Source organism: Peromyscus californicus, unplaced genomic scaffold (genome assembly GCF_007827085.1).
Source record: "Peromyscus californicus insignis strain IS unplaced genomic scaffold, ASM782708v3 Scaffold_3__1_contigs__length_106647218, whole genome shotgun sequence".
Lineage (NCBI taxonomy): Eukaryota > Metazoa > Chordata > Mammalia > Rodentia > Cricetidae > Peromyscus > Peromyscus californicus.
The window spans coordinates 16424701-16452020 of NW_026294551.1; the positions used below are offsets into that span (position 1 = coordinate 16424701).

The 27320-nt window shown below is 38.7% G+C and overlaps 1 protein-coding gene across 4 annotated transcripts in view; it reads right to left on the reverse strand.

Annotated features, from left to right (window-relative positions):
* Positions 1-27320, reverse strand: part of Ddx42 (DEAD-box helicase 42) — a 46591-nt gene that overhangs the window by 8993 nt on the left and 10278 nt on the right. For all 4 annotated transcript variants that reach the window (XM_052758731.1, XM_052758730.1, XM_052758732.1 and 1 more), the window contains 14 exons: positions 21633-21864; positions 20996-21146; positions 16444-16505; positions 15091-15127; positions 14190-14339; positions 12552-12656; positions 9754-9873; positions 8374-8550; positions 6895-7023; positions 6069-6168; positions 5487-5534; positions 4757-4854; positions 2178-2454; positions 776-1002 (listed from right to left, as the gene is read on the reverse strand). In XM_052758731.1, the coding sequence (XP_052614691.1) occupies positions 776-1002; positions 2178-2454; positions 4757-4854; positions 5487-5534; positions 6069-6168; positions 6895-7023; positions 8374-8550; positions 9754-9873; positions 12552-12656; positions 14190-14339; positions 15091-15127; positions 16444-16505; positions 20996-21146; positions 21633-21853 (1902 nt within the window). In that variant the 5' untranslated portion in view covers positions 21854-21864. The remainder of the gene's footprint in view (positions 1-775; positions 1003-2177; positions 2455-4756; positions 4855-5486; positions 5535-6068; positions 6169-6894; positions 7024-8373; positions 8551-9753; positions 9874-12551; positions 12657-14189; positions 14340-15090; positions 15128-16443; positions 16506-20995; positions 21147-21632; positions 21865-27320) is intronic.

Here is a 27320-nt window from a genome sequence, read left to right on the forward strand (position 1 = left end):
CTTAAGGCCCATTAAAACAGAGGCAGGGAATGTAATTCAGTAGTAGATTACTCACATAGCATGTAAAAAAAAAAAAAAAAAAAAAGACAACCCCAGGCACTTGGAAGTATGATAGGCTTGGAAAAGGTACTGAGCACAGAAAGCCTAAGACACAAAAAGGGTGTAAGAAAATGCCAGGCAAGATGGGTGTGGTGGCGCACGCCTTTAATTCCAGCACTCGGGAGGCAGAGGCAGGGGAATCTCTATGAGTTTGAGGCCAGCCTGGTCTATAAAGTGAGTTCTAGGACAGAAAGGGCTGTTACACAGAGAAGCCTTGTCTCAAAAAACCAGGAGGAAAAAGGATTCGATCCCTAGTAGCAAAACCAACCAAACAAAATAAGCATCACAAAACTGTTTCCTTATTAAACAAACAAACAAACAAAAAACCAACCATATATTTTTAGCCCTCAAAAAGAGAAGACTTAGGGAGAAGGAACAAGAGAGAATAGTGGGCATCTTCTAAGGTTAAACTTACTCATAAAAGTGTTCTATAGGGTAAGCACGAAGAAACTAAAGAAACAGATTTCAGCTCAAAGAAAGGAGCAGCTTTTCAACAGAAACTGTAGAAAAGAACATATACATGAATTCTACCATCCCCAGGTACCAGGTCTACATTAACCACGCCCTTCCTGCCCATTTTCTTTTCCAGTTCTCTTACGTTATCTCCCTTCCCTGCCTGCTGAACTTTCTTACTCAGTTGTATAGTCTCTATCAACTTCAAGGGCCCACCCCTCACCTGCATTGCCAGGTCTAAGAGTTCCTTAGAAACATGTTGGTTGGCTCCTTCCAGGTTCCGGACAAGGTCCCCAGCAAAATTGCTGTCCTTTGGGGTCAGTAAGGTATAGGCCACACCCTTCTCACCAGCTCTTCCTGTTCGCCCAATCCTGTGAGTGTGGGTATCAATGTCTCGTGCGACATCATAGTTGATGACTGTCTTAATTGAAGGAATGTCCAGACCACGGGCTGAAATACAAAGTATTCAGATTCTTTTACTTTTCATCTGCAGTTAAAAGAAAATCAAAGTAACCAGAAATGCTAGTTATAAGAATGTACATTTCCCGGCTGGGCAGTGGTGGCGCATGCCTTTAATCCCAGCACTCGGGAGGCAGAGGCAGGCGGATCTCTGTGAGTTCGAGGCCAGCCTGGGCTACAGAGTGAGTTCCAGAACAGGCTCCAAAGCTACACAAAGAAACTCTGTCTCGAAAAACAAAAAAAACAAAAAAAACAAACAAACAAACAAAAAGTACATTTCCCTTACCCAGGCAAGCTCATGGCTATAAATCCAAGAATAAAAAGTAATTCATTCTATTGGGAGTAATATGAATATATATAAAAAAATTCTGTGGATAATTTTACTGGAATCACACCTGTAATCCCAGTACTTGGAAGATGGAGGCAGGAGGATCAGAGTTCAAGATAGTCTGGGCTATACGTAAGAACTTATCTCAAAAAGCAAAACAAAAAATTCACACAAGTTAGCCCTCTAGGGTTTCATAGTAGTGTTTGCATGAGGACCAGAGTTCAGTGCCCAGGACCTGTGTATGTGTGTGTATTTATCCATATACATACCACAGCATATATAGAGAGGGCAAAGGAAACTTGTGGGAGTCAGTTCTCTCCTGACACTATATTTGAGTCCTGTATACCAAGCTCAGGCTGTCAGGACTGGTTGGCAAGTACCCAATGAACCACCTTTTAGGTCCAAAGTACTAGGTTTTTTTCCCCCCCTTGGTTTTTCGAGACAAGGTCTCTCTCTCTCTGTGTAGCCCTGGCTGGCCTGGAACTCAGAGATCCTCCCGCCTCTGCCTCCCTAGTGCTGGGATCAAACGTGTGCGCCACCACTGCCCAGCTAAAATACTCTGCTAAACTCAGCAGAGTAAAGCTGAAACTTAAGATTAACGTAAGATACGCACTGTAGTAGACATAAGGGCATAAATGTTTTCTCCCAGATAGTCTCTAGCTGCAAGGTTACTTTGATGATAGAGAACACTAAATCAAAGTGGTCACAGAGTTGCTGCTCTACATAGGATAGAATGGGAGTGTTCCATCGGACTGACCAGATGCTATAGGTCTCATAACAGGGTAGGGAAATACCTATATGATAAAGACTAAGGTTATGGTGAAATTCATACTCATACCTGCAACATCAGTGGCCACCAGGACAGGGATGTCCTTTTTCTTAAAATCTGAAATGACCTTGTTTCTTTCACTCTGATCCATGTCCCCGTGGAGCAGACCAAGGTTATGACCCTCCTGCTTAAGGTTATTGGCTAGTTCTTCAGCGTTGGCTTTTTTAGTAACAAACAGGAGGACACTCCCTGAAGAAGTAAACTCCACCAGACGCCGGGTAAGCCAGCTCCATTTACTAGGCCCAGAATGGAGTATCTCCACAATCTGTGTCACATCTTCATTTGCCTGAGAAGAAATAAAGTAAGCAACTGTGACGCTGGTACAAAACCTATTATCTTTGGGTCTTCCTTTATTATGTCAAATACAGCTTAAAACTTACTATTTTCTCAAAGCACCTTGGCCACCAACTCTTCCTGGTATATTCATATCTAATCTGTATGCCCTAATAATCTGTAATGATTTTTATGTGCCTATTCTTATTACTCCCAGGGTAGTAAACTACTTTTGAGGGTCTTGCCCACTCATTGTCATAAGCACAACTTACATCAGCATATTAAGAAATGAGAACTTGACATATTAAGGTGCTTCACATTCAAACACTTTAACAGTAATCATGAGAAGGAATAGACATGGTTGACTAATGTTGACATGTTTCAGTAGAGAAGATCTCAGTTTCCAACACAAAGAAATGATAAACATTTGAGGTGTAGGACATGCTAATTATACATTACATTCATGTATTGAAATGCCACTGTATCCCATAAATATTTATAATTATGTGTCAAAAAACTCTATTGTCCTGATTGGGTTTTTGTCAGCTTGATACAAGCTAGAGTTATCTGGGAAGAGGAACCTCAATTGAGAAAATGCCTACAGCACATCTGGGGGGTATTTTCCTGATTGCTAATGGATGGTGGAGGGCCCAGGCCACTGGGCGCAGTGCCACCCCTGGGCAGGTGGTCCTGGGTTATGTAAGAAAGTAGGCTGGGGCTGGAGAGATGGCTCAGAGGTTAAGAGCAGTGGCTGCTCTTCTAGAGGACCCTGGTTCAATTCCTAGCACCCACATGGCAGCTCACAATTGTCTGTAACTCCAGTTCCAGGGAAAAAGACACCCTCACATAGACATACATGCAGGGAAAACACTAATGCACATAAAAAAAAAATAAAAATAAAAAGGAATCATTAACAAAAAAAAAAAAAAAAAAAAAAGAAAGAAAGAAAGAAGGTAGGCTGAGCAAGCCAGTAGGCAGTGTTACTCCATGGCCTCTGCTTCAGTTCTTGCCTCCGGTTCCTGCCCTGATTCCCTTCACTAAGAATACAACTGTAAACTAAAATAAACCCTTTCCTTCCCAAGTTGATTTTGGTCACGGTCTTTATCATGGCAACAGAAACCCTAACAAAGACACATTAAACAACAACAGCAACAAAAATTGGGAAGGTAATCTTAAGGAATTTTCTTTTTACTCCATTTATTTGTGTGTGTGCATATGTGCATGCTTCCATGTGTTACTACACACACATGAAGGTCAGAGGACAACTTACAGGAATTAGTTCTCACCTTCGATGATGGGGGTCCCGGGGATTGAATTCAGACTTAGAGGCAAGCACCATTACTGGTTGAGCCATCTACTGGCCCCCAAGAAATTCTCTAAACAACTTTAACTGAATTCCAACTTCAAATTCAGAGAAATGAGGGCATATGTAGGTAAGCATGAAATCAAACTTATTCTTACCAGACCCCAAAATTATCCTACAACACCTTATGCAGATTGCTTTAACAATTATTTAAATGTCCACAGTCTAACTTACTGTCTCTTCCAGGCTGATTGTTTTGTTTCTTTTAAAATTTAAAAAATTTGTGAAAAGCGACAGGTGTGGTAGTGCGTGCCTTTAATCCCAGCACTTAGGAGGCAGAGGCAGGCGGATCTCTGTGAGTTCGAGGCCAGCCTGGTCTACAAAGCCAGTTCCAGGACAGCCAGGGAAGTTACACAGAGAAACTCTGTCTTGAAAAAACAAACAAGCCGGGCAGTGGTGGCGCACGCCTTTAATCCCAGCACTCGGGAGGCAGAGCCAGGCGGATCTCTGTGAGTTCGAGGCCAGCCTGGGCTACCAAGTGAGTTCCAGGAAAAGGCGCAAAGCTACACAGAGAAACCCTGTCTCGAAAAAAACAAAAAAACAAAAAAACAAAAAAAAAAAAAAAGAAAAAACAAACAAAAAAGATGAAACAATATAATTCCCATATACCCATCACTCAGCTTCCATATACCAACAATGTGCCACTCCCCTCAACTTATGTATCTTAAAGCAAATCTAATCCATGTTGCACCATACATAATATTTTAATTTTTAAATCATTACTGAAGGGTTGAGTACAGTGGCGCATTCCAGTGGCTTTTCATTCCAGCACTCAGGAGGCAGAGTACTAATCTACAGAGCTAGTTCCAGGATATCCAGGGCTACATAGAAAAACCCTGTCTCAAAACAAAAACAACAACAAACAAAATAACAACAAAAACCATGAATTAAGAATCAAACTCTATGTCACTAGGAGAAACTCCAGGACCCACCCTGCCTAGTGTAGAGTTACCTCTCCAATGTCGCCCTGCACCACTCGAATAGGGTCAATTAAGATGTCTCTGGCCAATTTTTCAATCTTTTTCCGAAAAGTTGCACTGAATAACAGAGCTAAAAGATAAAGCAAATTGTGTTAAAAAAGAAACAGCATTTTTTACTAAATCCACTCATTAAGCTTCTGTAATGTAGCCGATTCACTAAACAAAAATTATTTTCTTTCTTTTGTTTTTACTTCATTTTCAACAAAGAAATGAATTGTCATAATGGTCCAGAAAAAGGCTCTGATTTCAAATCAGCATCTAAACTGCAGCAAATTATTTATTTTCAGTTTGAGCATCTATAAAAAGTGAGCGGTTTGCTGGGCCTAGTGGCATGAACCTGTAATCCCAGCTATTTGGAGGACGAGGCAGGAGTATTGCAGGTTTCTGGCCTGCCTAGGCTACAGTGTCCAAGGACAGCCTCGTCAGCTTAGTAAGACTACCTAAAAGTAAGCAGGAAAAAAGGGGGGAAGAAGGAGGCTGGAGATATATATATCAATCACAGAGAGGTAAGGGGCTCGCCTAACATGCAGAAGACTTGGACTTTTTGGTTCCAATAAATGGTCATTAACTCTCTCCTTTATAGTTATCATGAGTAGATACATAGTAATTTTCTCTTCCATAACTGTGAGTACTTATAAAATAGGTGTTCATTTTGAATATAAATAGAGCTGTATTCTAAAGCTGCTTCATACATATACATACTCTGTCTGTCAGGACGGACATGACTCGCTATGGACCGAACCTGGTACTCTGAAAGAAACAGAACAGTAATCAACACAGTACTGCATTTAAGAGAGGTGTGAAAAGTCACTTTAGTAAAATCCATGAGAACTTTCAAGGATTAAAAAAGTCCTGAAACTACTTGACGCCATTCAGTATGAAATTTCAAAAAACTTCAGAGGAGCTAAACTTGGTAGATAGTAGTTATATGGAAATTTGCATAGCCAGTTAAACCAAAGAGGCCTGGAAAGGACCCTGTTTGACTTAATATTCACCTATCCAAGAATATGGGCTGTAACTTTCAAAGGCCTGTGAGTAAAAATAAAGAACAGGGAAAACATTAGCTGTTATAACTACTTGCAAATTTTCTCAACACAGTCAAGATTAGCATACTTCCCTCAGAAAGCTCCAACAAATGGCTTATGGCTTGGACTATACCCCTTCTTTTGAAAGAAGTATTTTTAACTTCTTTCACGAATAAAAAGTGCTGATTAACTCTAGGAAGACACAGAGAAAACTAACTTGAATGTGGGGACAGAAGACACTGATAATTCAAAGGCATACCAAATCCCATGTCAAACATCCGATCGGCTTCATCAAACACAAGATAAGAGACCCTTTGAAGATTAGTAGCTTTTTTCTTCACATGGTCAATCAGCCGACCCTGTGAGAGTCACAAAATGAATAGTAAGTATAATTAAAGATTCACATAGACATTTACAGCTATACTCCTGGAAAAAGTGTCAATTCTTTGCTCTTGGACAGAAATGGATACTCATCTGACTGCCTTTATGCAGCGAATTCAGAAAAATAGAAAAAAAACTTCTTTTTAGACAGGGGTTTATGGGTGGCCTGGAGCTCACAGACGCCCACCTGCCTCTGCCTTTTAAGTGCTGGGACTAAAGGTATGCACCCCTATACTTAGCAAGAATAGAATTCTGAAAACTCAAGCTCTTCCTTTATATTAATTATGGTTTATATTCTATGGAAAAGCGGGCCAGAACCATTCTTGTCATATGTTCTGAAAAGAATTTAAAAAATTATAAATGAGTTTTGATGTTTAACCTGCATCTTCTGGGCAGCTCTAAACATTATCTGAGTATTTTATGATTCTTCACGTTCTTGGTAATCACAGATCAGCTTTTAAGAAAACCTAAGAAAACTTGTTTGAAATAGGAAGGAACTTGTAGCTGCTAATGCATGGGTCATGGATGTTATAACTAGATTTCGGTTTAGTCAACTAATCATAATTAAACCAAAACGAAAGGAAGCAACTCACCAGGGTATTCCCAACCTAGCTTTACATTTTAGAGGGAATTCTCCTCAAGATTGATTATGTTTTCTTTATTACAAGGGATTGAGAACCCACTTGAACACAAGATATACTCACTGGGGTACACACAACAATCTCTGCTCCTTCCTGAAGGGCTTTGGCCTGCTCCCACATGCTCCCTCCTCCATATACTGCCACTGATCGAAGATTATATGCTTTCCCAAACCGCTTACATTCTGCGTGGATCTAAAAAGTCATATTTTACAAACAATGAGCTTAACAAATACTTTTGCCATTACTCAAAAGAGAGTTCTAAACAACACAGTGTGTGCTATTACAGAAAATCAAAACCTAGACGTGCCTAGCTTCTAACTCTAGATGACTGAGAGGTTAAAGAGGAAGATGACAAGTTTACGTCCAGCCTGGGTAATTCAATGAGACACTAACTCAAAAAACAAAAACTAGAACAAACAAACAGAAGAGATGAGGCATATAGCTCAATACTTGCCTAGCACTTAAGGGCTCTGTGCTCAATTCCTATTATTAAACACATATCCACACCTTTACCAACAAAAAAAACCAAAACAACAGTAACAACCAAAACCAAAACCAAGAACAAAAACAAACAAAACAAAGCAAAAAACCCATGAAAACAAACATGGGTGGGAGAGATACCAAAACCTAGAACATGATTTAAAAAAACAAAACAAAACAAAAAACAACAATCTTTGGTTTGTTTGTTTCATTTTTCATTTTGTGAGGCAGGGTCTCTCCATGTAGCTCTGTCTGTCCTGGAGCTTGATATATATGTACACCAGGCTGGACTCAAACTCAAAAGATCCTCCTGCCTCAACCTGCTGAGTGCTGGGATTAAAGGCATGTGCCACCACACCCAGCTTAATCATAAAACAAGGCCATAATCTTGTTTTGAATCATTCATCCTATTCTTGATCCTATCATTTTAACAGGAAAATTAAACTTACCAGAGAAAACATTATGAGCTTGTAATAAAAAACAATTCCTACAATACCCACACCCCTTTGAGAGTAAAAAAAAAAAAAAAAAAAATTGTTATATTATCCTTGTTACGAATAACATCTAACATTTCTCAAGACTTTCCTAGGAGAATAATGTGAATAGTATGACTTAAGTGTCAGCCACTGAACTATATACTTAAAATGGCTGAAGATGGCCACTTTTGTATATAGTTTTATCACATTTAAAACAGAAGTCAGAGGAGGTTGGGAAGACAGTTCAGTGGGTAAGCACTTGCCATGCAAGTGTAAGGACTGACATTCAGACTTCTAGAACCCATATAAAAGCTGGGTGAGCATGATGCCATCAATAATCCCAGAAGCACCCGGAGGATGGAGACAGAAGGCTTCAGCCAGACTAGCAGGAACAGCCCAGCAAACGTGAAGATGAATCTAGGAGGACACCCAAAGTCAGCCTCAGGCTTCTTTTAAGTGGCCCCACATGTATGTGTGTGTCAATGCATGCACCTCAAAGCAACAAAAACTAAAAATTCATAGGTCACTCTACTCACTGTCTCTTGCTGGTTCAAATGTGGAAAGGAGCCTTTTACAAAGCACATACCTGTTGACAAAGCTCCCTAGTAGGACACACAATCACAGCAATTGGTCCATCGCCTGGTTCTAATTCCTTCTGATCCATTATATGAATCAACATGGGCCAAATAAAGGCTGCCGTTTTCCCACTGCCTGTTTTAGCAATACCAATCATGTCTCTACCACTTAATGCTACAGGTACACCCTAGAGAAGGAAAAAAGAAAGAAAAGGTATATATATATATATATATATACACTCCAAAATTTCAATTCTAAAGATATGCTTGGGAAAACGACTACAGATGACATTCATTTCCAATGGAACAAAAATATCCCAGGACACACACAAGCTGAATCCTGACATTCCCATCAACTTGATTTAAAGGAAATATTATCTTCATGTGGCTCAGCTATCATTTATATATTTAAAAAAAGACTTCCATTTGTATCAGTATATTGAAAAAACCTTACGAATTATAAAAGAAACTATTAAAATTTTTTGAATGGCAGTGGAGAGATGACACAGTGGTTAAGACCATTGGTGGCTTTTCCAGAGGACTCAAATTCAATAATGAGCACCCAACACAGTGGCCCATAACTGTCTGTAACTCCAGTTCTAGGGCATCCAACTCTCTCCCCTGGCCTCTACAGGCACTGCATGCAAGTGGTAAGCAGGCATACATGCCAGTAAAATACCCATATGCATAAAATTAAAAAAGTTAATTTTTTATGTTCTCCCCTCAAAAAGAAATAGACCATTTATATACACAAATTTCTCATTATTTTTGTAAAGGAATAGATAACCCCCACATTTGAATGGGAAATAGAAGCTATTAGTCTCAGTAATGAAATAGTAATATACAAAGGAATTCTAGTTATCAAAAGCACCAAATATATCCATGTACAAATCTTTTTTCTGAGGTTTAGGCAATAAAGTATTTTCTTCATATCATATGTTCAAGGTATTTAGCAGGTATAAAAACACATTTTTTTCCAGCCAGTTAGCAACTTCTTACACCAGTAGCTTCAATCTTTAAAAATTTCAGGACTTTAAATACAATTTAGTGGAAGAGAATTTGCCTAGCATGTATGAAGCCCTCGGTTTGATCCCTAGTACTGGAACCACAAAAAAAAAAAAAAAAAAAAAAAAAAAAAAAAAAGGAGTGGTTTTCTTTTTGTTTTTGTTTGGTTTTTCAAGACAGGGTTTCTCTGTGTAGCTTTGGTGCCTGTCCTGGAACTCACTGTAGACCACGCTGGCCTCGAACTCACAGAGATCCGCCTGCCTCTGCCTCTCAAGTGCTGGGACTAAAGGCGTATGTCACCACCGCCCAGCAAAAAAGGAGTTTTAAATAAAACTATAGATTTCTTATTGTTCTGCTTCATTTTCTTCCCATTATATATTACATACCTGACACTGTATTGGAGTTGGTTGTGTGTACTCAGATTTCCGAATCTGGTGCATAAGTTGTTCATCAAACCCAAAATGAGCGAAACTACTTCCTGGTCTAGGAGGTGCAGCACCAGAGACCTAGAGACAAAGACAATTGCCAGTATACCAGTACTTTTATTTAAAAAGCATTTAAAGTTCAACAATACCCACTCAGATCAAGCATTTTAACTAGGATATAAAGAGTGGAAAGTAAGTATATGTAAGCAAAAGTATACACCAAAAAGGCAAAACAAAAAATATCATGGTAAGAATTCCTGACATAATTCAATCAAATGATTTAAAATGACTAAGTACCTAAAACTATCTTAAAATTAATTTTCTCATAAGATAGAAACAAATTACTTAACTAAGTGGAAAAGTCATTAACATTGTTTTTGCCATTCTGAATAAACATTAATGAAGATAACAAAAAATTAAGATTACTCTTGAAGCAAATTAAAATTGCAAATAAGATTAAAATCAAATTTATAGCCACTGGTTAGAAAGATGCAACTTACTGATGTTTCAAGAGTTAATGCTTCTCCTAGTGATGGTCTAGACACTATCAAGCCTTGTTCCAACTAGCTAAAGAACGGGGATTATTGACCCCATTTTGTCTACATGGTAGTAGTAACTTTTCATTGCTTCTCTGATGATGCTCATGATTTCCAAGAAGGATTTTTTTTTTTTTTTTTTTTGGTTTTTCGAGACAGGGTTTCTCTGTGTAGCTTTGCGCCTTTCCTGGAACTCGCTTTGGAGACCAGGCTGGCCTCGAACTCACAGAGATCCGCCTGCCTCTGCCTCCCGAGTGCTGGGATTAAAGGCGTGCGCCACCACCGCCCGGCTTTTTTTTTTTTTTTTTTGGGGATTTTATTACTAAAGTTATTTTTTTTTTTCTAATTTATTTGTTTTGTTTTTTCAAGACAGGGTTTCTCTGTAAACCATGCTCTGAGTTCAAGACCATGCTGGCCTTGAACTCAGAGCTCCAACTGTCTCTGCCTCCTGAGTGCTGACTGCTGGGATTAAAGATGTTCGCCACCACCGTCTGGCTATTACTAAGGATCCTTATTTGAGGGAAGCAGTACTAATAACTTCTTGGAAAACAAGAAGACAAATATATTTGTGCACATATATACACATATACAAACTACTTTGTCTTTGAAAACTGGAGTTTTCAAACACCATTTAGCAACTAATAAAGTAGAAATAGACCACAGTTACTCACACTAGAGTAAACATATTCTCTTTGCTATTTGACTTTAATACATAAAAACATTCTAAACAATATGGTGGGCTGAAGAGATGGCTCAGAGGTTGAGAGCACTGACTGCTCTTCCAGAGGTCCTGAGTTCAATTCCCAGCACCCACATGGTGGCTCACAACCATTTGTAATGAGATCTGGTACCCTCTTCAGAATACATAATAAATACATAAAAATCTTAAAAAAACACCCAATATGGTAAACAAGCAAAACTCAATTTTGTTTTTTGTTTTTTTTTTTTTTTTTTTTGGTTTTTCGAGACAGGGTTTCTCTGTGTAGCTTTGCGCCTTTTCCTGGAACTCACTTGGTAGCCCAGGCTGGCCTCAAACTCACAGAGATCCACCTGGCTCTGCCTCCCAAGTGCTGGGATTAAAGGCGTGCGACACCACCACCGCCCGGCGCAAAACTCAATTTTAAAGTATTATTATAAAATTATATGTAGGCTTTTTTTTTTTTTTTAAAGACAATCACTTATTTGAATACTTAAAAAAAAAAAAAAAAAGATTTGTGTGTGGATATCCAGAGAAGAAGGTCTGAGACCTCTGAGTTTGATTAACAGGTGTTTGTTTGTGGGATGTCTACTACTTATGTGGAAATATCTAAACTTCAGTCTTCATGATTAAGTAACAAGCATTGAGCCAATTCTCCAGGCCTCCTCATTTATTTAATATTTTAAAAAGAGTACACTAGGGCGGTGGTGGCGTACGCCTTTAATCCCAGCACTCGGGAGGCAGAGCCAGGCGGATCTCTGTGCGTTCGAGGCCAGCCTGGACTACCAAGTGAGTTTCAGGAAAGGGGCAAAGCTACAGAGAAACCCTGTCTCAAAAAACCGGAGGGGAAAAAAAAAAAAAAAAAGAGTACACTAGAGGCTAGAGAGATGGCTCAGCAGTTAAGCACTGGCTGCTGTTCCAGAGGTCCCGAATTCAATCCTGAGCAATCACTTGGTGATTCATAATCTCTAGTGGGATCTGATGCCCTCTTCTGGAATAAAGGTGTACATATAGATGGGGCACTCATACATTTAAAAAAAAATACACTATACGTAACTTGAAGCAAATATACTGTAATTTTAAAATATTCTAACACTTCATAGGTTCTTTACATCTATTGTTAATTCTACTTCCTGTCTCTGAATAAGAGCTTTCTATCTTTCATTGCTAACCCACCCAGCACAGTACAAAGTTGACTATGCAAAACAAAATACAGGGCCAGTGAAAAGACTCAGCAGGTAAAGGCACTTCACACACATAGATACATACATATACACACACACACACACACACACACACACACACACACACACACACACACACGGAGTTTTTAAAAAGAGAAAGTTAAAACTGAAATAATCTTTCTGAAATATCATCTATAGGACTAAACAATCAAATCAGGACATAAACTCCAAGGCTATAATTATACTCTCACTAGCAAATAAACCCAGGGTTATTATGTGGATAAACAGTAATTCTAAACTCAAACCAACATTAACCTAAGAATACTTGATAACGATTCTTACCCGAAGGTTGAGTTTATGCCGCAGGTCTATTAGCTGCTGTGGAGTGAGGTTGGTTATCTCCTCATGCTCATTGTAAAAATTTTTCTCAAATGGTGGATAGTCAATCTGCAGGTCCAATTATTCAAAGTTAGTCTAGAATTCAAGAGTCAATCCTGTAAGTTTGATTTTAATGTAAAATTATCTTTTATAAATATTCTAAAAACAAAGGCATTCTTGTAGAAAATGAATTCATTTATTCTTGACACACACACTCCTAAAAAGCACAGCCTATATTTTTCCCAAGTCCTACTTTCAAAACAGATACCAATCTACTTCCCAAAGACACCTTACCTCGGACTTTGATAACATGCAGCAGAACCACTGTAGTGTTAAAGGTCTCAGAGGAAACTTTTCTCTTTTAGTTTTTTTGAGATAAGGTTTCTCTGTGTAGCCCTGGCTGTCCTGGAATTTGCCTGTAGACCTGTACGGCCTCAAATTCACAGGGATTTGCCTGCTTCTGCCTTCCGAGTGTTGGGATTAAAAGTGTGTGATACCACCACCCGGCAGAGGAAGCATGGAGTTAGGGCGGAACAAATGACTTTGTGTGGTGCTCTTGCAGAGGATCCATGTTCACCCTCCAGTATCCACCGGGGGCAGGTCATAACTGCTCTTAACTCCAGCTCCAGAGAGGTCAGACCTCACCACCCTCTTCTGGCCCCCTCCTTGGATACTGCACTCATGTGCACATATTCCTACCACACAACACATCATTAAAAACTACTAAAAAATATTTATTTTTATTATATATACATGTCTGTGAGAATGTATGTCACATATGTGCAGATGGCTGAGGAGGCTAGAAGAGGACATCAGATTCCTTAGAACTGGAGTTATAAATAGTTGTGACCTTCCTGATGTAGGTGTGGGTGCTATGAACCACACTCAGGTCCTCTGGAAGAGCAGCAAGCACTCTTAACTGCCCAGTCACTACTCCAGTTACAAAATAAAACCTTTAAAACCATGAAATTGCTCACATAACTTATTATTTTGATTGTTTTTGAGAGAGTGTCTCAATGGTAGCAAAGGCCGGCTTTACAGTGCTGGGATCAGAGGCCTGCACCACTAATGGTTTCAGGAAATAAACGCTAGGGATTAAAAAGCAGGCTGTGTACAGTAGGCAAAGCACTCTACACCTGAGTTAGATCTCCAGTCCCCAATTTTCTTTTTATAACATGAAACTGTTTACAATAAGCCCTTTTGGATTTGTTTGTTTGATTTTAGAGACAGGGTTTCTTGGCGTAGCCTTGGCTGTCCTGGAACTCTCTGTGTTCCAGGCTGGCTTTGGACTCACAGAGATCTGCCTGTCTCTGTCTCCTGAGTGCTGGGATTAAAGGTGTGTGCCGCCACTGTCTAGCACCTTTTGGTTTTGAAAGAGTCTAATTCAGTAACCAAAGCTGAGCTGCAACTCACTATACAGCCTAGGCTAACCTGAAACTTTTGACTCTCCTCCTGCTTCCGCCTTGTAAGTATTAAGATTATAGTAAGCTAGTTTATAGGCTATGAATGCCTCATGGAACTTCTGATCCAACCACTTAGCAGAAACTAAGATCCCAAACTATGAAACTGTATCAGTTTGAAACAAAGAAAGAAATCTAATACCTCTGAATGATCAATGGGAGGAAGAGGATCAATAATTTTTTTGGAGGGTGCAATTGGATTTCCATCACTATCATATTCCAGATTGTCTTCCTCCTCCTCCTGAACCACCCCAGCAGTTGGGTTTTCTGCCATGTATCGAAAGTAAGCTTCCTGCAGGAAAGCACAAGAACATAATCAAATTCAAGTACAAGGAAAAACATCTCTACCTTTGTTGTCAGTACACACAAAGTGTACCATAAGACTGCATAGTTTAAACAGATACCTATCCAATAAGGATAGACTTTTACTAGCAATGATTCCTTTTACAATAGCAGTACTCAGAATCAATGAGTAAGACAATTAGTATTACACAATGATTTGACTTTTTAAATAAAAGCCTTCCTGTTTGTGGGGACATCTCACTACCTTGCCTAGAGCTGAAGAACACATGCTTTGGCTTTATACCAATCCAAGTTTGGAAGTTGACACTGATTAGAGAGGTCACAAACCTGGAGAGGTCTATGGGTCTCACCATCTCACAACTAAACAATGGAAAAAGAAAATACTAATGGACAGTTACTGATGTTCCATCTAAATTCTAAGAATCACAAACTACTATTGGAAAGAGGCAAAGGACAGCAACAGACCCCATACCACTCTATTACTGTTTTATCCCAGTAAACTTAAAATTTGGATGAAAAACAAAAACAAAAACTGAATAAAAGTTCATTTTTTTTTTTTTAAATGTCAGTTGATCAAAAACTCCACCTTCAACATGGGGGAAAGCTATATGAATATCTTACTAACAGGTCACAAAGGTAGAAAAGGAGCAAGTCATTTAGTGAAGGCAAGCTCTAGCCTGTCCCCAGTATCGACTTTGTGGGGTAAAAATAAAAGATAGAAATACTGCATAGGAACTCACTTGGTCATCTTCTTCTTCAATGTCATCTCGAATACCCCTGGAAAAACAAGCGGAGAAACAAACTTCCCTGCAAATGTTCCACATACCCAGCTCCATACTTACAGCAGATTAGTGTTGAATTCCAAACAGTATAGGAACTCTCAACACTAACGAGAACAAAGCAGCAATAAGCATACTATAAATGATCCACCCAAAATATATGTGTGCCTGAACTCCACGAGCTAAACTTTCCCTCTTTTTTCAATGAGATGATGGTACCCCTGGAAACATCAGTTACTAACTAATCTAAGAAGCAAAACCTTTCTTTGTGAAGAAGGTACCAAAGGAGACTAAGCTTTGTCGATATATACGACAAACATTAACACAGTTGTGTAAAGTATCACATATTAAAAAGAAAAAAACCCTCCTGGATTTAGTATACAGTTTAAAAAAAAAAAAAAATCACAACTTTATTGTTCCGGCAGCTTCTAGCTCTAGAATAATTGCTCTCAGTAAAAAATCAGGTACCCTGGAGATGGGGAGAGAAAGAAAAACTATTTCATATGGGGAATGGAACCATGCCACCTGTTGCACCTCTTAGTGTACTGCATAAAGTATCATTGCTTACTTCCCACAGCCATCTCTCAAGTCACACTGTCTACCTAACTTAGAGCATTTGTTATTCCTAAGGCAGCCTGCACACAACACTACCAGCATAGAGAAGCTAGAAGACAGCAACACAGAGCAAGCACCAAAAGATGGCTGACTCTCCACTTGGCACAGAAACCTTGGGAGGGGCCTGGGCAGGACTGACTGCCAAGCAAAGAGAGAAAAAGGTCCAAACATGTCTGGCAAAAAGGTTTTAGGAGTGTATTCAGCAAAGAAAAAAAGATTTCTTTTCCAGAAAAAAAGCATTCAAGTTTCAGGGTTTGGTTGCTAAAGAATAGGGTCACTCTTTAGATGAAATTAGGTTTTATTCCTAATTTTCATATAGTCTTATTATATAATCAAAACTTCTAAAAACTGATCGCACAGGTATTAATCTATTTAATATTATTATGAGATGAAATCCAAGACAATAAAGCCAAACTTTAGTAACTATACTTCCTTTACCCTCACTATAATTCATTTCCCGTTTCCTGGACAATTATTTATAACCAAATACTATTCTACCAAACAGAATGCCTTTTAGTTTTTACAAGTGCAAAGACTCTGCTACCTTCATACCTAGAGAAACACTCAAGATACAGAGATATCTCAAGTAAAGATATTGTGTACTTTAATATTCTTTCCTTTATAAATTGTTTAGAATAGTCTTTTCCATACTTCAACAATTTCTATGTAACCTTTGTGAAAGTGAAGAAAACAACTTACTTTACGTTTTTTCTTTCCTTGTCCTTTTCTTCAAGTCTCTTCATGTCTCTAGCCGCCTGATCCTAAGGAAACAGAAGGCTATGTGAAATCATATAATTTAAAACACTGAAAGAGAAATTTCATTATGAACGATTTATACACTGAAAAATGTTCAGTTTTCCTTACTTATGTGTTTGGTCACTTGCATTTTCATATAATCTTTCAGGAAGCTTTGACAAGTACTTTGCAAAGACAAATATAAAAACGTCTTTTGCTATACATGGATTTCACAATTGTTTACTGTAACACATCATACATATACATATAAATGCATATACTTTTTTTTTTTTTTAATGTTTAACTTACCACCAATAGTCTTTGGTAATTTTTTAGAAAAGGAAATAACTGGCTACAGATGTCCTTAAATTTGAGCAAATCAGCCTTTCCCCAAGTGTAGCTTGATACCATTTATATCAGAAAAAAGGAACCCCAAAATACCAAACAGACAAAAACCAAAGGAGGGGCATGTATATTGAGATCTGGCTCTTATTTTGGAAGAATGGCTCTGAAATCAGGAGTGATTTTCCCCTTCCCCCTTTCTCCTGTTTTTTTTTTTTTTTTTAAGGTCTTTCTGAGGCAAAGTCTTTCTATGCAGCCTAGGCTAGCCTCCACCTAGTGATGCTCCTGCTTCAGCCTGTCTAGTGCCACAAGTGCTAGAATTGTAAGCTATGCTACCACACTTGGCCCTACAATGATCCTGCCTCCCTATGTCTGGCATTTTTGTTTTCTCAAACTGAGAGTGAGGTGGGATGGATAAGAATAGCTGCCAGGTGATGGTGGCGCACGCCTTTAATCCCAGCACTCGGGAGGCAGAGCCAGGCGGATCTTTGTGAGTTCGAGGCCAGCCTGGGCTACCAAGTGAGTTCCAGGAAAGGCACCAAAACTACACAGAGAAACCCTGTCTTGAAAAATAAAAAAACAAAAACAAAAACAAAAAGAATAGTTATACAGGCTGGCAGAGGTTAGAAATACTTCTAAACATTTTCCAACAATTCAGCCCTAAAGCCAGGCATAGTGGCATAAACCTTTAATCCCAGCATTTGGGAGACAGAGGTTGGTGGATCTCTGTGAGTTCGAGGCCAACTTGGTCTACGTAGTGAGTTCCAGGACAGCCAGGGGTATATAGAGAGACTGTCTCTCAAAAACAAAACAAAAGTCCTATAATAAAAATTATTGTCATAAATACGAGTAAGGTTGAAAAATGTGCTATAAAAACTACTAAATTAAAATCTTTAGAGTGGAATTAAACATGTATAGTCATTATGTTTTCCACAGGCAATTCTTATACATTTCAAAAATGACAATGACAAATCACTGATCTAAACTGATCCTTTGTTTTATATTTGGAAATCAATGCTGAAGAATTATTTTTTCCCAAAGCCTTTCATCATAAAGAAAATGTTTTTCCATCTTTCTTTTTTAATTTTAATTTAATTTTATGTGTGTGTATGTTCTGCCTGCATGTATGTTTGTGTACCATGTGTGTAGAGTGCTTGCAGAGGCTGAAGGTGGCATTAGATCCCCTGAAACTGGAGTAAAAGAATGTGAACTGCTATCTAAGTACTGGGAATCAAACCCAGACAGTACTCTGGAAGAGAAGACAATGCTCTCATAGTGTTGAGCCATCTCTCCAGCCCTTGTATCTTACAAAAAAAAAAAAAAAAAAAAGGAAGAAAGAAAAAGTCACTACACATACCATGGTACAATCAGCTGTTCTACAAATCAAATGTTTCTATTAAAGAGGAATTATTTTTAAAAGAAACATCACATCCTACTACTTTTCAAGGAACTGAGTTGCTAGACACAAGGCTAGGGCTATAATTGAAGAGGACACCAATGATGTCATTACATATGAAGCAAATGACTACACTCTCGGAATACAATCTTTGATTTTTTTGTTTTGTTTTGTTTTTTTGAGACAGAGTTTCTCTGTGTAGCCAGGGGTTGTCTTGGAACTCACTCTGTAGACCAGACTGGCCTCAAACTCAGAGATCCACCTGCCTCTGCCTCCTGAATGTTGGGATTAAAGGCCTGTACCACCATGCCTTGCTGATTCTTTTTAAAGATTTATTATTATTACATTTATATATTATTTTATGTGTATGAATGTTTTGCCTACATGTATGTGAGGTACATGCTGGGCTGTGCCTGGTACACACGGAGGGCAGATACGGATATCAGATTTATTGGAACTGGAGTTATAGACAGTTCAGAGCTGCCATGTGAGTGCTAGGAGTTTAACCCATATCCTCTGAAAACTAGTATGTGTTCTTTCCCATTGAGCCATCTCTCCAGCCCCATATATTCCTTTAAGCCTATATAAATCTTTCTTTAGAACACTGTCTAAAAATAAACCATCAAATTCAAGTCCTAGAAAAGTTCATGCATTATAGAAGTACGCATTTGACATTAGGAATTCGTATTAGACACACCCTTCAAAATCTGACAACTGATCTCTCTGTTCTTAGCTAAATAAATCTCCTAATACTTTACCAACGACATCCAGGAGCATGTTAGTGTACTCAAAAGATTTACCGTCCAAAGAACTTCAACTATATAAATGTCAAGCCAGAGAATCTGGCCATTCTCAGGTAATTCATTCAAAAAGAGTCCTATCAGCTTATAAAACTATAAATTAAATCTAAATTTAAACCTAAAACAACAACAAAACTAAGAGCTGATTTTTCTTATAATTCATCAGTAGGATTATCAAGAAATAACAGGGCTGGAGAGATGGCTCAGTAGATAAGAGCACTGGCTACTCTGCTCTTCCGGAGGTCCTGAGTTCAATTCCCAGCAACCACATGGTGGTTAACAACCATCTGTAATGATAACCTACCCTCTTCTGGTGTGCATGAATACAAAGCATATATTCAAATATACAAAATAAACAGATATATATTTTTAAAAAAATGAACCAATGAGATTTTTTTCTGAGATATACTGCCCTGTTGGGTATGTTCCTATCTGAAGAGCATGAAAAAGACATATGTATAAGCTATCTCAAACACTACATAATCTTTCATTTTTAAAGTGAATTACTTAACATTATTTATTCAATACCTACTATGTTGCAAGCAAGACACATGCATTTCCTGAATAATTTGAGAAAGTTTTGGTAAATGTCTTCAATGGTTTGTTAATTTGCAAAATACGTAAGTTAGAGGCAGGAATGAAATCAAAGCCAGTATGGTCTACATAGTGAGCTGAAGGACAGCAAGGACTACATAAAAAGACCTTGTCTCAAAACAAACAAAAAGCCCCTAAAGTAGAACTCAGAGACATAAAGAATATGGGGAGTAGAGGTGAATTCTGGGTTAGCTACCTACTAGAGGTTTATATTCTTTAGACGTGTAAGTTGGTTTAAATCAAAAGTGAAAAATCTAAATACCTAACAGGTGACAAGCTAGCAATCAATGAATGAAGCCAGGATAAGAAAAACTGCATACATTCCTTGAGCACGGGTCTTATGAGATGAGCTGTCGTGGTGCTAGGATGCTATTCAGGCGTCTGTAGGAGAATAGGTATCAACGGTCTTACTCGGTTCCATGGTTGATAAAAGTTGGGCAAAGGATACATGGAAGCTCTGGAAACCTGAGGTGGTGGACCAAATGGTTGTCTTGTTTCTGGCTTCTTCCTGTCTCTCTGCTTCCTGGACATCAAGATGTGAATTGTTCTGCTTCACAATGCCTTCCCCATGACAAGGAAGTGACTCCTGTGAAACTGTGAGTCAAATAGGCCTTTCTCCCTTGAACTGGCTTTCCTCAGGTATGGACCGAATGATGTTGTCAAACCAACACAGGAGTTCATTCTCTTAGTCTACTTTTATATATTTGAAATTTCCCATACTTTAAACATATAGAAAGTAAAATGTCAGAGATGAGAAGAAAATGAGAAAATGCAAAAACCAGACACCCTAAGACACCTTAAAACAAGACATTTTAAGAAGGCAGTCATGATTTCAATTTCTATAGAGAAGTTATGAATGTTGATAATGCTGATAAACAGGAAAGGACAAAACTGCAGAATACAGAATTTCTAATTCTATGTACGGAGTTCTTTAGGTTTAGCTTCCTTATGAAGTATGGATTTTTGTTTTTGTTTTTTCGAGGCAGGGTTTCTCTGTGTAGCTTTGCGCCTTTCCTGGAACTCGCTTTGTAGACCAGGCTGGCCTCGAACTCACAGAGATCCGCCTGGCTCTGCCTACTGAGTGCTGGGATTAAAGGCATGTGCCACCACCGCCCGGCGAAGTATGGATTTAATAAATGCTAGAGTCCATAAAACAGTATTCTACTTAAGAATATACTAAGATTATTACAACAAAACATATATTTGAGTAACTATGTTCAAATGTTATAATTTACTCTTCCTGCCACTTACTACTGATTACCTCTGAAACAAAGCAAAAAAAAAAACAAAACACAAAAAAAAAACACCCAAAGGGGTGGGGGATGGACATCTGTTAACTATTTAATTTGCTCAATATTTTAATGAATCAAGAGCTGATACTTGCCTCTACTTCAGCCATAAATGCTTCTAAGGGATCATCATCGCTGTCAGAATCCGCGGGCTTAGAATGGAACTGCTGGCGGGTAGGTGAGTTTTCAGCAGGAATGTAAGGTAAATCTACATTGCTGGAATCTTCTTCTTCATCTTCAAAATACCTGAAAATTAAAACAAAGACCAGTAAAGTGACTAATATAGAGACTGGAGCCTTCATCTAACACAAACTTTCATTGTGGTGTATTATACTGTTCAGAGACTTCTCAGCTGGGTTTGAAACAAATACACCAAATTCCCCACGAATTACATAAAACTCTTCAGTAGGTTTTAAGCTTCAGTTGACTCAAACACCAGAATTATGTGTTCATTATGTTAACTAGTGATTAGTGATTAGAACACCAACCAGGAAGAAAGCATCATTCATGGAATAACAATATAAGCAAACATACAAATACTGTATTCCTTAAAGTAAGCAAATTTGACAATAAAGCAAGCAATTCAGCAGGGGTTGGGGTGGGGGAGGGAAGAACCCCAATCCTAGAAGTTATTACTATTATTTGGGAAGTAATATTTCTTTGCTTCAATTTCTGCTGACAGAATTAATAATTCGCATCAGTTCAATTCAATCACCAAGAATGATTACTTACGCATTTTCTTCATCAAAGTTGGCCCGTTTAGATCCAATCTTGTAGAAAGAAGGAAGCTGCGGTGGAGCAGACTTTCCGAATCCTGAGGACGAGCTGGCTGCCCCAAAGGCACTGTGGGACTGCTGTGGTAGCTTGGCTTCCTCCTTTTTCCCAGCACTGATGGCAAAACCTCCAAAGCCAAATCCCCGCTTAGTTCCAGGGCCACCTTTATTCCAGTTCATGATGTCAAGGACTGATGTGAGGAACAAGATGTACACATATTAACATGACTTATTTTTTGTTGTTGTTTTGTTTTTCGAGACAGGTTTTCTCTATGTAGCTTTGCGCCTTTCCTGGAACTCACTCTGTAGACCAGGCTGGCCTCGAACTCACAAAGATCCGCCTGCCTCTGCCTCCCGAGCGCTGGGATTAAAGGTGTGTGCCACCACTGCCCGGCTAATGTGACTTTGTAAACAACCTCATTAACCTTCATGTCATTTTCAGTGTCTAGTGCAAATTTAAATTTTTGAGGGATTGCTCAGTGAAGAGTACTTGCCTCGTGTGTGCCAGAGGCCCCAGCACCACATAACTTGTAACACTGGCCTTCAGATGCAACTATAACCTCAACTAGATAATTACTTTTCCCTATAATATTGAAAAAAACTATTATTCATTTTATTGGGATCCCAAATAAAAGGAATACTTTTATTAAGTTGCCTAAAATAACTTTCTCTATTGGAGGGGGCTGCCAAAAATGCTCTGGGGCCTCTAATATGGAATAAGACATTGTAAGACAATCTCCTAGTCTGTATCTTTATTATTATTATTATCATCATCATTATTATTATTTGTGTGTGTGTGTGTGTGTGTGTGTGTGTATAAGGACACGTAGACGTGTGCTATGGCACAAGTGTGGAGATGAGAAAACAACTCTCGGTAGGTTCTCTTCTGTCATCTTGTAGGATCTAGAGATCAAAACTCAAGTGTATCAGGCCTCTACTAAGGTATCTCACTGGCCCTTAATCTCTGCTTCCTTCTCTCCTCTCTTCTCTTCTTTTTTGTAGTCTTAGATGGTCTCAAAGTCAGAGATGCCCCTGCCTTTGCCTTGAGTGCCATAGATTAAAGGTGTGTGCCACCATCCTGGCTTTAATACTTATTCTTAAGAATTTATATTGAACAATGAAGAAACAAAACAAACCTTAAAAAAAAAAAATCCAAGATCCACAATTATAATGCTTGCTGTAACAAAGACTGAACCGGGCATGGTTGTGGATGCCTGTAATCTCAGCACTCAGGAGGCTAAGGCAGGAGGCTTGGGATTTCAAGGCCAGTCTGAACCACATAGTCAGCCCCAGAGACTAGTCTCAGCACACAGCAAAACACTGCTTCAGTGAAGGAAAAAAAAAAGAAAGAAAGAAAGAAAAGAAAAGAAAAAGCTATCCCAAACTAAAACTAAAAATGGTCCTCTGGTAATAACATCCAGAAGAATCAAAGAATTAAACTTCAAAGACGAGACACTATCTAAACACATTTCTGAAGAGACAGCATAAAACCCACACTTTTATTTAACAATTGCCCATTAGAACACCATCCACCAAGAAATAAACTGCTCTGAGTATTCTATGGTTAAAGACTACAATGTAATGTCCTCAGTATCAACAAAATCAGCTTACATTTTTTTTTTTTAGTCTTGGCCTCAAAACTCTTTAAAAACAATACAATTAGGGCTGGAGAGATGGCTCAGTGGTTAAGAGCACTGGCTGTTTCCAGAGGTCCTGCAATCAATTTCCAGCAACCACATGGTAGCTCACAACATTCTGTAATGAGATCTGGCCGCCCTCTTCTGGCCTGCAGACATACATGCATGCATACATGCAGACAAATAATTAATAAATAAATAAATAATAAATCTTTAAAAACAAACAAAACAATATAATTTACCTAAGTTTTCGAGGAAAGCAAAAACCAAACCAAACCAACTCAAAAAACAACAAACAAACCAACCACTCAGCAAAAAGGAACAAAATTTCAAACTACCTGAGGCTGGGCACAGTGGCACACACCTTTAGTCCCAGCACCCAGGAGGTTGTAGCAGGTGGATCTTTGTGAGTTCAGGACCAGCTAGGTCAGCCAGTGTTACATAATGAGACTCTGTCTCAAAAACACACACACCAGCAAAAATAAGACTACTTGAAACTTCTTTTTCTAGATATAGAATTGTAATATCCTTTGATAATTTTCATGCACGTGTGTACACAAACACAAAGTCTGAGCAAAATTGTTCATGACTCTTTACTTGATATCCTATGATCTACTGTTGGTTCATAATATGTCTTTGTAAATCCTCTTTATTTCCTTAGCACAATTTTTAAAGGGCAATTGCTTAGCCAAGGAAATATACATTCTAAAACTTTAAAATTTTTACTGATTACTTACATTTACAGACATGCCTATTATACACTGAGTAAAATGAGGGCATTAAGGTGGGTGGTGTGATTCTGTTTATATAAAAGCATATGCTATATATGTATATTTAGAAGGCCATCAAAATGCCAACAGCAGTTGTTTTTCTTTTTCTGCTTTGTTGTTTATTATTAATAGGGAAATCAAATGTTTATAATAGGCTCTGAAGCCAATATGGAGTTGACATTTAACATGACTGAAGAGATAAGGAACAACAGGCTCTGTATTTTCCTGGCACTATGTCCCTTACCTATATGTCACCTCTAAGTTGTCTACTATACGACGTTCAGTTTAACTGGCTTGGAAGAGTACTTGAGGTGTCCACTGTCACCCTTAGATTATTTTAGCTCCAAAAAGGGACTGTTTTTCCTCAATTATGGCCATTCCACTTTCCACAAATTTCTTTCTTTCTTTTTCTTCGTTTCTGTGTAACTCAGCAGTCCCCCTGCCTCTGCCAACCAAGTGCTAGAATTAAAGGTATGCGCTACCACCACCCAGCTCCATAAATTTCATTTTAGACCTTCCATAAATTTCAAGCAGTATAATTGCTCAAGTAATCCTGGCACTAGGAAAGCTATAAGTATCACCTCACAGTCAAACACTTCATAAGGTGCTCCTTCAACTAGGAAGTCAATATAATTTTAGTAAGATGAAACTTGTGTAAGAAATACAAGCAAGGGCCAGAGAGATAGTGCAGAGGTGTAGAGCACTGGCTGCTCTACAGAGGACCCAGTTTAATTCCCAGCACCACCTCAGACCTATCTGTAACTCCAGTTCCAGGAGATCCGATACCCTTGCACAGACATACATGCAGGCAAAACACATAAAAACATCATAATAATAATAAACATAAAATAAAAATAAATAAAAAAGAAATACAGGCAAAACAAAATTTAATGTCTGATAATTTTATTTATTTTTGAGATAGGATCTGTCTACACAGCCTTGGCTGTCCTGGAACTACATATGCCAGTCTGGCCTTGAACTCAGAGATCCATCTGCCTCTGCCTCCTGAGTAATGGGATTAAAGGTGTTGTCTGCCAGGCTCTCTGATAATATATATTTTAAATTATTATCTTTTATTTTATGTAGTAATTTTGCCTGTATGTATGTCTGCATACCACTTGCATGCCTGGTGCCAGCAAAGCCAGTAGAGGGTGTCAGATCTTCTGGAACTGGATGTACGAATGGTTGTGAGGTGCCATGTGGGTGCTGGAAATCAAATTCAGGTCCTCTGGAAGAGCAACCAGTGCTCTTAACTGCTGAGCCATCTCTCTAGCTAGCTCCAGTGATAGTATTTTTAAAATAGTCTATAAGTCTATCCTTATAAGAACTCTAAGCAACAAGATGGACTTTTAAACATTAACCTCATTTTCCCCATTGTATATTGTAGGAATGTTGACGTCCCGAGTAAATGTGTATTGTTGACATGAGCATGGCTATGTCAAGTACCACAATACTTCAGCCACAGAAATGACAAGGCTTTCCCTCAGTCAGATTTTGGCAAGCCCCTCAAGATAGTGTGAGCGCAAAGTATCAACCACAGCTTCATCCTAGATTACTGATGATGACTGGGCCTGAGACTGCCCTCCCCTGCTGAGATGAGCTGGCCAGCCTTAGTTCAGCTGTGTATAACAAACCCATTGAGTTTCCCAGCTGTTAGTACACCTCCATCACATAGTGTATGACCCACCTGGTCTCAGCTTTTCTGTATGTGTGTTTGTCATTTCTTCATTCCCTGTTGCCCTACTCAGGTCAAAACTATGGAGGTCGCAGCAGTATATAAAACATATTAATGAGTCAAAGAAATCAGAAACCAGAAAGAGGAAGGATGGTGCAAAGACTGAAAGCCTGCTGAGGAAGCAAATGTATTTAGATTCTGGACATCTGCTCAGTGGTAGGATAGAACATGTGCCTAGTAGGCATGAAGCCCTGGGTTCAATCTCAGTAACGGAAAACCAAACCAAATAAAACAATGTCTTCTAACAAAGAAAGTACACTAAGTTTGTTGGTGGTTGGAGAGGGGTTCCTAAGCTGATTAGAGGTGAAAGATTCAAAAGTTTTCTTGGAAATGACATTAAATTTTGAAATCGGAAGGAGCATTAAATCAAAGATGTACCCAACAGTTATCATTTTAGAACAAGTGGGGCATGTCTACAAGTCCAGCATTCCAGAGGCCAGGTAGGAATAAGCTTGAGGCCAGCCTGGGCTACATAGCAAAACTTATCTTAAAATAGAAAGAAGTAGAGAAATTTTTAATTCAAATAACAGGAGCCCAATTCATCCAGAACTCAGCAGCAGTCAAGTGTTGTCCCATTCATGATTTATAATTCTTAAAATATGAAACATGTTAGTTTAGTTTACTTAGTATGCTAAGAACATAGCATAGGAAAAATTTTTTTCCAGCTAAAATAATCATTAATTCTAAACAAAAAGGGACATATTTCAGGTCAGTGTTTCAGAAAGACTACATGAGCTGGGTGGTGGTGGCACGCACCTTTAATCCCAGCACTCGAGTGGCAGAGGCAGGCACATCTCTGAGTTCAAGACCAGTCTGGTCTACAGGGTGAGTTCCAGGACAGCCAGAGCTACACAGAGAAACTCTGCCTCAAAAAGCCAAAAAGAAAAAGAAAAAAAGAGAAACTGTTTAAGAAACAGCAGAGGAGATGGGAATTAACAAGTTTGAAACTAATATATTTCATCATAGCATCTTCATACATGTCATATTTTGTTGGCTTTGGTCCCAAATAGCAGAATCTTGAACTAAGATATGCCTGTAAAGAAGGAGAAAAAAAAAGTAGTGGATCTGAACCATTTATTTAAGTATCCAAGAGAAAGAATCAATAGGACAGCATGGTCAAAGAGTGATGAGAACAAATTGGGAGGCTTTAAAGATTGGGTAGAGTTGTGCTATCATCAATAAGTCATGCAAAACTAAAAGAGCAATGAATGCTGGGAAAGCAAAGGAGATGCCAAAGAAAGTGATTGCAGAGGAGCTATATATCTGATTCCCATTTTTTAATGGGGGTGGGGGGAGAAAAGGTTGGCTGGGTGGTGCACGTCTTTAATCCCAGCACTCAGGAGGCAGAGCCAGGTGGATCTCTGTGAGTTCAAGGCCAGCCTGGGCTACCAAGTGAGTCCCAGGAAAGGCGCAAAGCTACACAGAGAAACCCTGTCTCGAAAAACCAAAAAAAAAAAAAAAAAAAAAAAAAAAAAGGGAAACATTTTTACAATGGAGGGTGTTTG